Raw genomic sequence first — 13,104 nt, forward strand, 5'->3', positions numbered from 1 at the left:
TGCTCTTGTCAGGATATTTTCAAGCGGTGCTCACAGATTGCACGGTAATTTGGCTTTTGAAATGGTATGAAATTGAGCATTGCACTTTAAATTCCAGTGGTCAAATTCAGAAGAGATTTGTAAAGTTATGGCTCAGCAATTGCAAATGATCAATTTTTCATAGCTTAATAACTGACTGCTTGTTTTTTGAATGATGGGAAGTGATCATATACACCCTTACCTCGGTTCTAATTGCAAAGTAAAAGAGGTTAATTTAAACCATGAAGGCAGTTTCGATCTGGATGTTTCACAGCAGCAGAAAAACTCAGAGCTATGGTGACTTTAAATCATTCGTTTTACTTCTCAGATGGAAAAGTTAAGCACAGATGTGGTCAGTTTGTGCTCATCAGCTGGTAAGAAATAACTTGCTAAGCCACGGAGCCCCAGTCGTTTGGGATAAACCACCATGTAAAGACAGATTGTAAGTGTGTACTGAGTCTAAAATTGAAGATGCTAGAAACTCTTCATTTAGATCTGTTTTAAAACAGCTCTCTGAATTTACCTAAGAATAACTACAAAATCATAGAGAAATTGTTATGTTTTGTTTTGCCTAGGGGAAAGGAAAGGCCAACTTGAGTAGAAAAGAAAACCTTTTCAAGCTTTTAAAACATTTACTAAAAATGCAAGTTTTCACTGCTTTGCCCAGTTCTCTCCTCAGGTGCATGTGAGCAGTGAATGTGACTGCCGGGCCTTTCCCTGCACCCCGCAAGGGCAGACCTGTAAACTGGCACATAGATAATGCCACATTTAATTTTGCCCTCAGCTCTTCTACGTTGTCTGTTGTAGCTGGTAGAAATGCCAGTCAAGGCATCAAGCAAGAGCAAAGACCATCCCTATGCCAAAGAGATCGTCTTGGCATCAAATGCAGTGCAACAGGTAGTGCAAATGGAAAGGCTGAGTGAATGGAAGTAAGAGAACAAAACGGAGATCAGCAGAAAAAAATGGTATTCTTGGCTCGTCGCTTCCCCGAGCAATGCCAGACAGCGGTGACACAGGGGATCGTGGCAGAAGTAGTCTTACGGAGGATTTAAAGGATAGTAAGGTGTCATTACTGAGGACTTCTGATGAAGGATAGACACGTGAATTCCTTAAGTCAATAGGACTTCTGTTGGCCTGTATCTTTGGGCTGAATGTGTCCCTTTCTGTGATCAGTTGAAAAAACCCTGCAAGTGCTGCATTTGATCGAGTCCATTGGGAGATAAATTCAGCGATGGGGAAGAAATGGGAGGCTTTTCGTAGAGAAAAAGAGAAAATTGCTTCATTTGCATAGGAATGTATCACAGCCGTACCCAGTGCAGAAAATGTTTCCTCCTGGGATAGCGTGGTTTAAAACCACAGCCATCCAGCTGCAAAATTGTTTCCAATTTAAGCTGACAGTGGCACACTGCATTTCTGGAGGGATGATGTTTTCAGCCTTGTGCCCAGCTACTGAAAACACCTGGTACAGCTGGTCTCCAGGATGTCATCTTCCACTTAAACGTAGAAGTTTGCTGTTTCTAAACTGAGAATATCTGAGCAATATTCCCGAACTGGGGAATTGTCCATCTAGATTTGCCAACCACAACCCACCTTGTTTGACATGACTGCTTGTTAGCTCCTATGGTACCATCTCCTGCCTCATCAGATAGCATATAAACATCCAACTCGGTGCTTTTCAATCATCATTTTGTCTTTGAGACACTTAGTTTGTAGCCGGTGCCACACTTCAGCGAGTCAGCTGTGTGTCCTGTGAATCTGGCATCGTAAATAGTCACAGATGGTCCAAGAGATCAGAAAATGCATATAAGATGATGTTGGGGGTGTCTGGTGTGCTTTTACAACACTCCTCATTTCCCAAGTACAAGCAGATTAGTTGTTCCTTTACCATGTTCGCTTTCAGTGCATTAGGCAGGAAAGATTGCTGCAGCTCTGGAGAAGTAACAAGGTAGGAAAAAAGGAGGGGTTTACCATGTTTAGTTGGCTAAATAAATTCTTTTGAATATGTGAGTTCTGGTTAATGTTGCTGCCACCAACTCTACATCCTACTCTAACCCTGAGGAGTTATACTTGAGATGCAGCATCAGGACATACCCCCGTTGCCGCGGTGTCTTGGCCAAGTGTGGTTTCTCCCGTTGTCTTCCATTCTCGCAACATCCTTTTTGCTGCTTCTCCTTTTAAAATACTCAACCAGTTTTCGCCTCTGTTTCTCTTGTGCATTCTTCGTAGCTAACAGGCAGCTAAGCTACAGGTCTACAAAATGTTAAGGGGCTAACGCCTGATCGGGCCTCCCGCTGTCCGGGTCTGTTGGAGTCAGGTGCCTAGGCATCCCCAGGAACGAATCCTTTTGTTTTCTTTTTCCTAACATCCACAGTTTCGGCATCTGATATTTTTGCACCCAGTTACCGGGCATTGCTCCTTTCTGCTGTGGCCCGTAGCATGTGATTGTAAGCAGCAAGGTGCTTTGCCCTCCCTTGTGCGCTCTCTTTGATACCATCTAGGAAAAAAAGAGAGAAATGCAGTAAACGTCTGATCTTTGGCACTGAGGGTTTCGTTTTGCTGCAAAAAAAATCCGAAGCAATGTTTTAGCGTAAGATTCAGAAGGTTTCAAAGAGGCATCAGTTAAACCTGCCTGCTCTGTGATAGCCAACAAGTGGATCTTTCAGATGTCTGAGTGTTCCCTGGAGGTTCACATTATTAATATCTGCCTTATGACAAGGCGGCTGTGCTGATGCCAGGGTTTGTTTTTTTTTCCCCCCCAGCCGGCATGATTAATTTTTCTTTCCTTTCTTAATATCTCTGAGCCAGATGCTTCTAAATGTCCTCATAGGGGTGTATTGCTGTTCTTAACCGCTCCTCCTCCCCCCCCCGCCCTTTCTGCCTAATTCCTATAATGGCTCCAGAGATGCGTTTTGTAGAGTCACAAAAAGCAAAACTTTGAAAGCCTCCTAAGGTGATGGACTTGACATGTGCAAATCTGGCCTCCTGACGTTCCTGGTGGGTTTGAAAGCTTAGTGCCAGGTAGTCTGTCAATAACGTTTTCCCATTTCAGAGTGTGCTCATTTGCCTAGCACTTTACAAATTATATCCGTGCAGAACTGCTGAAGTGCAAGTATTTCTGGTGGGGAGGATGACAGCGGGGTGTTGAACTGACATTTTGGAGAAAGCAAAGGAAGTTTTGGCCGAGGATAAGGAGGCACACTTGTATTATTTATGGCAAGTGCCGTGGCTCTTCAAGCGCTGATTTGTTTTAAAGGCTTCAAAACATTGCTGTACTGAAGCAGGTCTTTATTCTGCAAATAGAAATTAATTCTTCTTCAGAGCTCTTGTTCCAAAGTACAACTGCACAGGCTTGACTTTTACCAGCTCGGAGAGCAGAAGACCTTAGCAAATGGCTTGTTTCCAAGGCGATCATACTTCTGGCATATCTATCCTTCAGTTTCCTCCAGATAACAGATTTGTAGGTCTTCTGTATTTATCCTCAGCTGGTTTCAGTCGTTAGTGTATTCACCTGCATCTCAGGATTTTTCCTGGAGGAAGCAAAACCCAGAAACAGAATAGTTGGTGGGAAACAGATTAGGATTTAGTTGCTTATTTTTGTATGTGTTAATACTATATGTGAGAGGTAGATCAGTGAATTTAATGATGAAAGCCTTAATTTAAAGAAGCCTAGAAAATACTATTTCTTAATTTCTTACAGGGCAGGCTAAAATCTCCTTACCTCCATAAAGTTCTACTGTATTTTCTTTTTTTTTGCAATTTGACAGTGAGAAAAGGTGTAATACAAAGCAATGGATTTGCCGGTGCAAATAGAGCTATAATTGGGGGAATCAAGTGTTTACTTTCAGTCTCTCTTTTTGTGGGAAGATGAGGATACTAAGAATATCCTCAGAGTAAGGATACTCTTAGGAGTATCCTAATAGTAAGAGCAGGAGGGCTTCTACAGCATTCCTTTCCGTAATAGATAGCTGGTCATTTAGCTGTGCATCAGGCAGCCCTTTAGCCCACAGCAGCGTGGGAATTAAGTTAAAATTAACCTGAGTTTGGAAAACAACTAGCACCACTTTATTTGTCCATTTAATTGAATTATATGATGCTGTGTAAGTATGCTGACCCACAGACGTAAATTGCTCCACCCTACCCATTCCCCTCCTTAATTCTTTCATGCTAATGGAGCTGATGGGGATGTTGACTGCACGGAGAGAGGTGGGGGAAAAAAGGAAAAAAAAAAAAAGACTGGAAATAAAAAGAAACCGTTCCAGCCTCATGCAAACCTTCCCCTTCGGTGAAATGCTTCTGAGTATCACAGCTACACTAACTGCGCTGTGATCTTTGTTGCCATTAAGCTGATTATATCCGCTGGAGGATTCATCCAACTAATCCCGCAATGCTGCAACTGGTTGCTTTATATTTAAGCACAGTTGGGTTTTTTGTGGGTGGTTGTTTGTTTGGTTTTTTTTTTCCCTAAGAAATAAAAGTCAGTTTGGCTTCACTGGGCTCTCAAAATGGGTCAGACTGTCACAAGGACCCACTTATTTTTTTTTTTTATGTTTGGGTGGTTAATACAGGAAAATAGGCCACATTAATGGGCTCCGCGTATTAATGGATGCACTTAGTTTGGGAGAGGTCTGTGCACGCATTAGGGCTCGGCAGCGTCTGGCGTAATTTTGGGTGGATGTGCTGCGAAGGTGCTATGCTATCGCTGTACCTGTGGCACTCCGTCATTTTGTGTTTTGCCCGTGCGGGCATCCCATCCAGGCAGCAGCTTTGCATCTGACAGCGACTCTAATGAGAGACATTCTGACAGGTTGGATTGATTTAATTGATTTAATAATCAATTTAAATCTAGTTCTTGGTTATTTTTCTAAGGAAAGGTTGATTTTCATTGGTTAGTAGCCATTAAAATATGTTCATTTGCAGTAAATATAGCCTTAATAGTAAATTTAGTTCTTCCTTTTGCTAATCAGATACACAATGCCTGTCCATGTTTACTTAATTATGTAGTTTAACCTAGTTTATTCACATTCTTAATTTTTACATTTGAATCAGGCTAGAAAACAGCAAATGAAACATTTCTTCTGTGTTAGACTATTAGTTGTTTTGTTTTCTCTTGTGCCTGAGTACATCTGAATGGAAATCAGAATTTACTTTTTAAAAAAAATCCTTACAAGTAAATTTTCAAACACTTCTTAAAAATAAATTAAAACCTCATCATAAATATGATGAGTTTGAATTTGGAAGGGAAAAAATAAATAGAATTTTCTTTGTATTTATGAATACCACACTACTTAAAGGAGATGATGTCTGGCACATTCAGGTAGTCAACTTTCCTGCTCAAGTTTTGTGAACAAAATCAAGGATTTTAGGAGCAAATTGAAGGAGCAACTGGAGAAAGATGAGGCCCAAACGTAGGCTTTAGTTCTGTCGTTAAGCATTCAGCGTTTGAGAAAGTTTCCTCCTCTTTTCTCATGTTGTCCGTTGTCTACTCTGAGACTTGGGGCTTGCCCTTGGCTGCCAAAGAAGCACACTTCCCATGTTCCCGGCAAACTGAGAGTGGAAAGAACATACCGTGCGTTCAGCGACATAAATTATAGACAAGTGCGCATAATGCATTGCCATGATTTTCCCCACAAGGTTCTGCAGTATTCTTTGAATTTCACATCTTCTAAAAGCTATTCCTTCAGACATAGTGTGTAGTTATCACTCAGATACTTTAACTTTTTGCGGTGCTCCCATGCTACCAACATGGCTATCATATACAAAAGCACATGGACATTCTTTCCAGTTCCTCAGGATTTTAAAGCTAGTAGAGCTGTTGTTTCATACTTAATTTTTATCCTTTAGGAGTCCAAAGCTGGTCTAATACCTCAAAAGAATGGTTACAGGAGTTTACAGTGACTTACCTGCTCCGTGGTTTGACTTTCTAAAGAAAGTAGGCATCAGATGTGTGCTGCTTGAAACCATGCATCATTTTTCATTTAAGTGTAGTGATTTTATGGAATTGTATCCTGTTGGGCCATCGCTTAGGTTGCCCTAACTTCAGATAAATATGGAAAGTATTTTTTATTTTAGCAGGAAAAGAAAACAAAAGCATTGAATTTCATCCCTCCTAGGCAGTGATTCTAACTAACATTACTTTGGTTTCATAGGAGCTTCTAAAAAAGAATTGTTTCACGATTCCAAGTACAACTTTTCATATCAGGTTTAAGGTCCCATTAAAACTAGTGGAACAACTTTTATTAATTCCTTCTGGCTTTTTGTCTTTAACACTTAATTGTTTCATTGACCAAGACTTGTAAAGCTGCCTACAAGTGGTCCTCAGTAAAAGTGGAAGACAACTGAAGATAACCATCCAGAAGGCACGTGCCAACCCAGTTGTGGTGGGTCTCCTTAGCAGCTGGGAGAGCCTCAGTTCACAGCTTATGGTTTTCAACATTTGGTTCTTCCATTATTTTTTCTTCCCGGATTACTAAATGAAGGCAAGATTCTCACTAAACATAGGCTTAGGTGAAGACAGAGCTTAACAAGAAGAGGGAAGACCTAGTGTGGAAAAGGACAGCATGTCCTAATAGTCACAGCGTAGCGCCGGGAGCTCAGCATCCTGAAGCTAATCCTGGCTGTGTTCCTCGTTTGACCTTGACTAAGTCAGACAGTGGGGGTTTTTTGCGTGTCTCAGTTTCTGTAACTAACATGGGAATACTATGTGCATATATCCCTGGGTCTTGCCTAGATTAATAAATCAATATTTGTAAAGTAAGCCTTCATAAATGCTAACTGTATTAATTCGTGTACTTGAACTTTGCGCAGAACTTTGGGAATGTGCCTGCATTTCTGCCGTGCGAGTGTCTGGGGTGCGTTGGGGCCCTGGGCTGGGGTGGTCAGCAGCAAGAGAGACCGCTTTGGGTCATTTTTTTCCTCCCAAGGGACTGCCTGTAGCACATATCTGCAAGAAGGTCTTGAATACAACTTTTCCACTTAACATGCTCCCCCATCACCCACTGTCAGCAATGAGATTAAATTCTGTGCGACTGCAGAGGACGTTGCATGATTAAAATCCTCTTTTAGAAATTAATATGTACCATCGCTCTATAGTACTGTGCCTCTTCTCGGAGAAGGGTATTGTCTCCTGAGCACTCAAGGTGTGAAAAGCCACCAAGTGAAGCTATCTATCTTTGAATTTTATGCTGTTGCACAGTCGCTGGGATGACAGCTACAACTGCATAAAATCACAGGGACTTGGAGACTTCTCCCTTCAGAGGGTCACAGAGATATGGGGTAAGTTTTGCAGAAGCACTAGAATAGCAAAAGGAGCGTTTGAACTAGAAGTCCTGCTTGCAGCAGGAAAGGTTTTGCGAGGGGGAAGGATGGTCAAAGTCCACCACATTCACCCATTCTCCTTAGGAAACATCTCCCATAACTGGGTATTCAAAAAAAAAAAAAAAAAACCACCCCAAAAAACCCCACCGCTTTGCCCCCAGATATTGTACAGCTTTTCCTTACCTTGCTGCCTGTATCAGCCCAGAGAAATACAGTGATCAGTGCGTTTGCATATCCAAATTCAGTCTTCATTAGGCATCAGACATTGATGCAGCCCACAGAAGGACCTTACTTAGATGAACTTTGCACACTCTTGGTAGATACATTTAAGTATGCAGGGCTGCTACAAACAGAAGCTCTCGAGCCATCATTTCCATTCTGCTTTAGGTGCTGGGAGGCTTTGTGGCATGACCAGGAGGGGCAATAGGGTGAGATAGCCTGCATGGATTCATGGTTTTCTGGAGCAGCTTTTCTGGAAGCAGCTGATACATGAATATCCATGTTTAATAGGGCTAGCAGGCTTCACATTGCTTTAGGGAGGGCTGCAGCAGAAGCGGGTGGCTCTGCCAAGAGGTCTCCCTTTCCACTCACGCAGCCTTGGTAGCTGCAGTACAAACCAGCTAATATCTGCAAGTCCCACAGGTGTTCCCTGTTGATAGACACATGAATGTGATTTCTGCCAATTTAAATCCCGCACCGGTGAACCTGATGTTCTGAATCCCTGTTTTAAGGCTTCAGGCCTCATTGGTAAGTGCAAATATATTTGCTGGTGTGAATTATCCACCAAATGAGTAAGTGCTGGTGTTGCCAGCCTCCTTCATGGGGCTGGAGTTCTCCTGCATCTGCAAGGGGACTCACCTGTGGACAAGGGTTTGCCCTACCACTCTCTGTGGCTTCTCTCTAAAAGCTCTCTTCTCCAGCTCGGATGGGGTAGGAAGTGCCAATAGCAACTGTGTCTTTTTTACAGCAATTAGTATTTTGTTTTAGAGGTGGCTTAGTGAAGACTAAAAAGATGTTCTCAGGCTTGTTCAGGGCTCCTTCAGCTGCAAGAGATTGTTTTAGGTCACTGTTAGCAGATGGAAATCAGTGAGGAGGGTGTTGATCTATTCCCCTTTATCGTTCTTACAGTATATGAAAAAAACTTTGAAATTGTTTATTTAAAGAGGAAGGGGAGATTTCATCTTCTTTGAAGACAGGAGTCCCAGTTTTTATCTGTTAATTTTTTTTTCTAGCATATATTTAGGAGTTCATAAAAATATGTATTTCAGAGAGGACAAATCTCAGCGGAATGATGTTTCATTTGAGAGTGTGTAAAATTGTGGCTTTACTTGCTGATAATGTTTGCCTGGCATTGGAGTTTAAAATGCTTTTGTTAGAGCACTCCTCCCGCACTGCCTTCAGTGGGTGATAGACAGCACTTCCCCTCTTATTGCCAAGGCTTTCAAAGAAGATCTCCTTGTGAAATTAGGTTTTACCAGGTTAGGCTTTCTTGGCTTTTTCTAATCTAAAAAAACAAACAAAAAATTTCTGAACATTGGGAAGAAGTCTTCAAAAAAACATAAAGGTTGTAAATGTTTTTCTTCCCACCATCAGTAAAAGCTTTTTAAATATTAATCATTTTCTGGGCTGTGTTTTCTCTGCCAGCTTCCCATTGTGTTCGATTCTTCTTTTCCTGAAGTTGTACAGCAGACCCCAAAGGGCTCCGAGGACGCGGTTCCTTCAGATCCATTGGTGTAGCATGTTTCTGTGCTTCGAGCAGCCCGATCATGTCCCTTGCTTTCCTAATTTGCTACAAGAGGGCCCTAGCCCACTGCTAGTGATTATGCAGGAGCGGTGGGATTTTAAAGGAGTTTACGTCTCTTCAGTTCCCTTGGTCCTGTTGCGTTCTTAAAAATGAATTCAGTATGCCTTAGGGAAATAGCTGTCTTCAGAAGCGTGCAGGCTGGCCAACTCAGGTATACAGGTTAAAAAGATTATGTAGGTTCGCAAGGCGGGCATGTGTCCGCTGTGCCAGATCACGGGCTGGAGATGCACCTTTTCTGTTGGACTGAGGGGTCCTGAACCCACTGGGGTGTTCCCTGGCCTGCAGCGCGGGCTGGGAAATGAGGAAAACCCCGAGTCCTTTTTCTAAGGCTGGATCTGAAATGCCTGCTGGAAGGAAGCACCCATGTACTTTTGTTTATTCCTCTTGTGGTACTTATTCCCCATTTGTGTCTGATACGATCTTTGGAATTAAATGCAATTCAGGTGTTGTATATGGTGGCTTTAAGACATCTGTGTGTTTTTAGACTATGCTTTTTCATGTACAGACCATGAAGTTGTTGTCAGGAGCTGCAGGCTGGTGCACAGGAGCTGTTCTCATCTCGTAATTCAGTCCCCGTTGTTGAAGCATGTGCTTTAACTCCTGCTCTCCTGACCTGCCTGAATTCTAGCTGCTGAGCCTTGGTCAGACACACAGCCCCGCTTCAGCTTAATTCCCCTCCTGGAGTTTGAGGCACAGGGATGAGTGCCCCAGCTGGAAGGCACGTGACGTTTTCCCCATTTTACAGGTGGGGAGACTGAGGCACAGAACAATTGGGGTTCGGCCCACTGTTAACAGCAGAGTTCCTTCTCCCCGTGCTGTGCTTTCCCCATCTCTGTAGGAAAAGGCTGGAGCTAAGGCTTTGAAGATGGATACTTTTGCCACAGGGACTGGATTATGTGGCAAACTGGATTTGTGCCTGCTGCTTCGTGTTCTGAGCGTGCGTTTCTGCTAAAACCTTTCCCTGGGTGCTGCCAGGCTCCTGGCTTCCAAGAGCTCAGTCCTGGTTTTCCCTTCAGAAAAACAGAGGATCTGGGGGAATTTCTAAGAACGCTAACTCAAAGCAGACACGTGGTTTCCAAAATCAAATCTGGCTTCCCACAGCTTTTAGCAGAAGGGTTGATTTGGGTCAAAATTAATGCAAACACTTGTATAGACCATTTAATGTTTAGTTTATGGACCTGTTAAGGCAGCAGGATAATCCCTTTAGATTACCCATGTAATTCCTAGTGAATATTTATTTTAAAGTGACTTCAGTGCCCTTAGTCATTAGCAAAGGTTAGTAATGCATCTCACAGCTGCCAGGCTCAATACGACAGCATTTGTCAATGGGAGGGTTTCTCCTTTCGTTTCCTTTTTTTATTTGTTTGGTTTTTAACAATTTCTCCAACTCTTGCTGGCTTAATCCCATGAGCTCACCTCTAATCGCAGGGAAGCATCCGAGCCACCTTCACCGCGTTGACTTCCACTTGAGCGAGGCTAAGGAGGGTGCCTAATCCTGGGCTTTTCTCCCGCTGTCTGCCGAGGGTGTCGGGTACACAGCCTGCGTGGGCTGCCCGGGGGGAGGATGGAGTACGCTGGGGGTTCAAGGACACGCTCCTGCTTTAATGTGCGCAGACATGCTCCTGCTCGCTCTCTGATTGGCAAGGTTAACTCGGAGAGGCTGCAGCTTTTTAAACTGATTTGATTAGACCCACTACTTTATCCCATTCCCTCCCCCACCACTCGGCCCACCACCTCCTGATCCTTTTAACACAGCCCTTGGTCCAATAACCAGCCAGTCTGGGGTTGGTTGGGTTTGGTTTTTTTTCGCCCCCTTTTTCCAATTTTCGTGCTGAATTTTGACATTTTGTAAAATAGATTATGCAGCCTTGCAGGGAAGATCAGGAGGCAGTGTCTTAGTCTCAGGGCTGTGTTTTATTGTGACTAGTCAAGAGGCTGGGATTTGCCTCCTCTTCCTTGCTCTCCCTGGCTCTGCACCCTTCCTAGCTCTCGGTGTGCATCTCTGATATCAGGGACAAGAGGCTGAGGGCTCGCATCCCCCAGCTTGGATGCTCACTGCCCTCCAATTCCTCCTCTCCCTACCAAACCAGGGCTGGGGAGAATTATACCCTCAGCCCAAAATGACTTAGCACCCCAGGTCCTCTTCTGCTGCGGAATGACAATGTGTTCGCTGTTTGCAAAAAAGAAAGAGGGACAGGGTGGATAGAGAACTCCCTTATCCTATAAGAGCAAAATAGTGATATATTTTAGTAGCAAACGTTACTAGTCGGGATTACTCGGGGAGAACAGATCGCTCGTAGCTTGCAGGCTGACTGACAAGCAGGATGGGCTCGGAGGGGCTGGGAGAAGCTGTTTCGGCATTAGTGCCCACAGCCGTCGGGATGCCCAGGGTTGAGTGGGAGCCGTCGGGACGCCAAGGGTTGAGTGGGCACCAGCCCAGCCTTTAAAGGGTATGTGACCCTCTGGCTGTCTTTAGCCAGCATGCTTTAGTGCTCTGTGTGCTGCCAGTTTTCAGTCCTGGGCTCTGCCTCTGGTGTACAGCTTATGTTTGTCGTATTAAATACTCCAGGGGAATTTTGAGCGTTGTGTACGTAAGTGCCTCTTGCCAAGTCGGAATTCAGTTCTGAATTCAAGTTTGGCACTGCTGAATTTTTGGGAATCTTTGGGAAGCTGTATCTCATCTCGTTATCACTTGCCTATTTGTTTCATCGGAACTGATTTAAAGTGGTGTGGGCTAGTTGGGCAGCTCAGTGCTGGCAGGGACCAAATCCGGCAAACAGGACCGACCCTACAGAGTCAGCCTGGTGAAACAGCACAGAAAATAGACAATCTCCTATGCGCAATGTATTAAACCTTGACATACTGCATTACTTAAGAGGTCTCAGGGAAAATTAAAACCCTTTTGACTGGGTTTTGCAATGCAGGGAAAATTTTAGTGACATTTAAAAGGTTTCTCTTGTGTTCCTCTAATGGGATAAATAAAAAAAGGCTTGTTTTAGGCCAGCAAATGGGGGGACAATCCAATTTCCCTGATTCCATCAAGACACTCTTAAAGCATTAGCTTGTGCAGTTTTAAAAAAACCCACAACAGACTGACCCCTCTGCCTGATGGCTTTGAAAAGTGTCCTGATGTGGAGGTATTTATCCTACAAAACATGCTTCATCGAGGCACTCCAGCAGCGCTCCTCAATATACTCCTTTGTTATTAAACTATTTAGGAGGACAGCATGCACAGGAGGAAACACAAACACCAGTTTATTATTTACTGCAGCAATCCACGCTGGGGCAGTGCTCGGAGACTAATGCGTGATGACGTGCTCTTTAAATTTGGTACTTGGAAAAGGAAAAGGATGGCATTAAGTAGTAACATTTCTGATGAAGGAACGAAACCTAAATGTGCCCTTAACTTTATGGTTTTAAACATTGTTTTGGCTCAAAATGAAACGAGATTCCCCCATGGAACATTATATTTGCAGTTTGTTTCCGTCAGTCAGAAAGATTGATGTATCAACACTTCCTTCGGAGGGGGCTCTGGGGATTGATAATGGGAGATACGAAGCCTTTCACCTCGAGGTCACTGGTTCAGCTCTGCCCCACATCGTTTGCCACCCCCAGTACCTGCCATCTGCTCCTCCCCAGCCCTCCGCCCAGTGCAAAATGGGTTGGTCCCAGTTCTGGGCACTGGGGACAGATGTCCGAGTCCCAGTGGGCTCCCTGGGCTGCTTTAGTAGGAAATGGGATGGACCCGCTCAGCTCAGCCCCAAATGTGACGGCAACCCCAGCCTTCGGCTCGGGCTGCGCATCGCCAGGGAACTTGACCTTCTGCCACGCTTGTACGACCCATGAATGGCAAACCTGTTATTCCTGCCCTGTGCAGAGTAACTCTTTCAAAAAGCAGGACATCCCTGAACATAAATCTGTCTGTTAGAGGGTTGGCCATGGTTTTCCCTCATTGCCTCCAGATCCTG

The 13,104-nt window shown here is 43.9% G+C and overlaps 1 protein-coding gene across 1 annotated transcript in view; it reads left to right on the forward strand.

The window, feature by feature from the left end:
* Nucleotides 1-951, forward strand: part of ACBD6 (acyl-CoA binding domain containing 6) — a 53,388-nt gene extending 52,437 nt beyond the window's left edge. Inside the window, exon 7 of the mRNA XM_009695133.1 lies at nt 826-951. Within this exon, the coding sequence (XP_009693435.1) occupies nt 826-951 (126 nt within the window). The remainder of the gene's footprint in view (nt 1-825) is intronic.
* The last annotated feature ends 12,153 nt before the right edge of the window (nt 952-13,104 follow it).

This window comes from Cariama cristata, unplaced genomic scaffold, assembly GCF_000690535.1.
Source record: "Cariama cristata isolate BGI_N322 unplaced genomic scaffold, ASM69053v1 scaffold12792, whole genome shotgun sequence".
Taxonomy (NCBI): domain Eukaryota; kingdom Metazoa; phylum Chordata; class Aves; order Cariamiformes; family Cariamidae; genus Cariama; species Cariama cristata.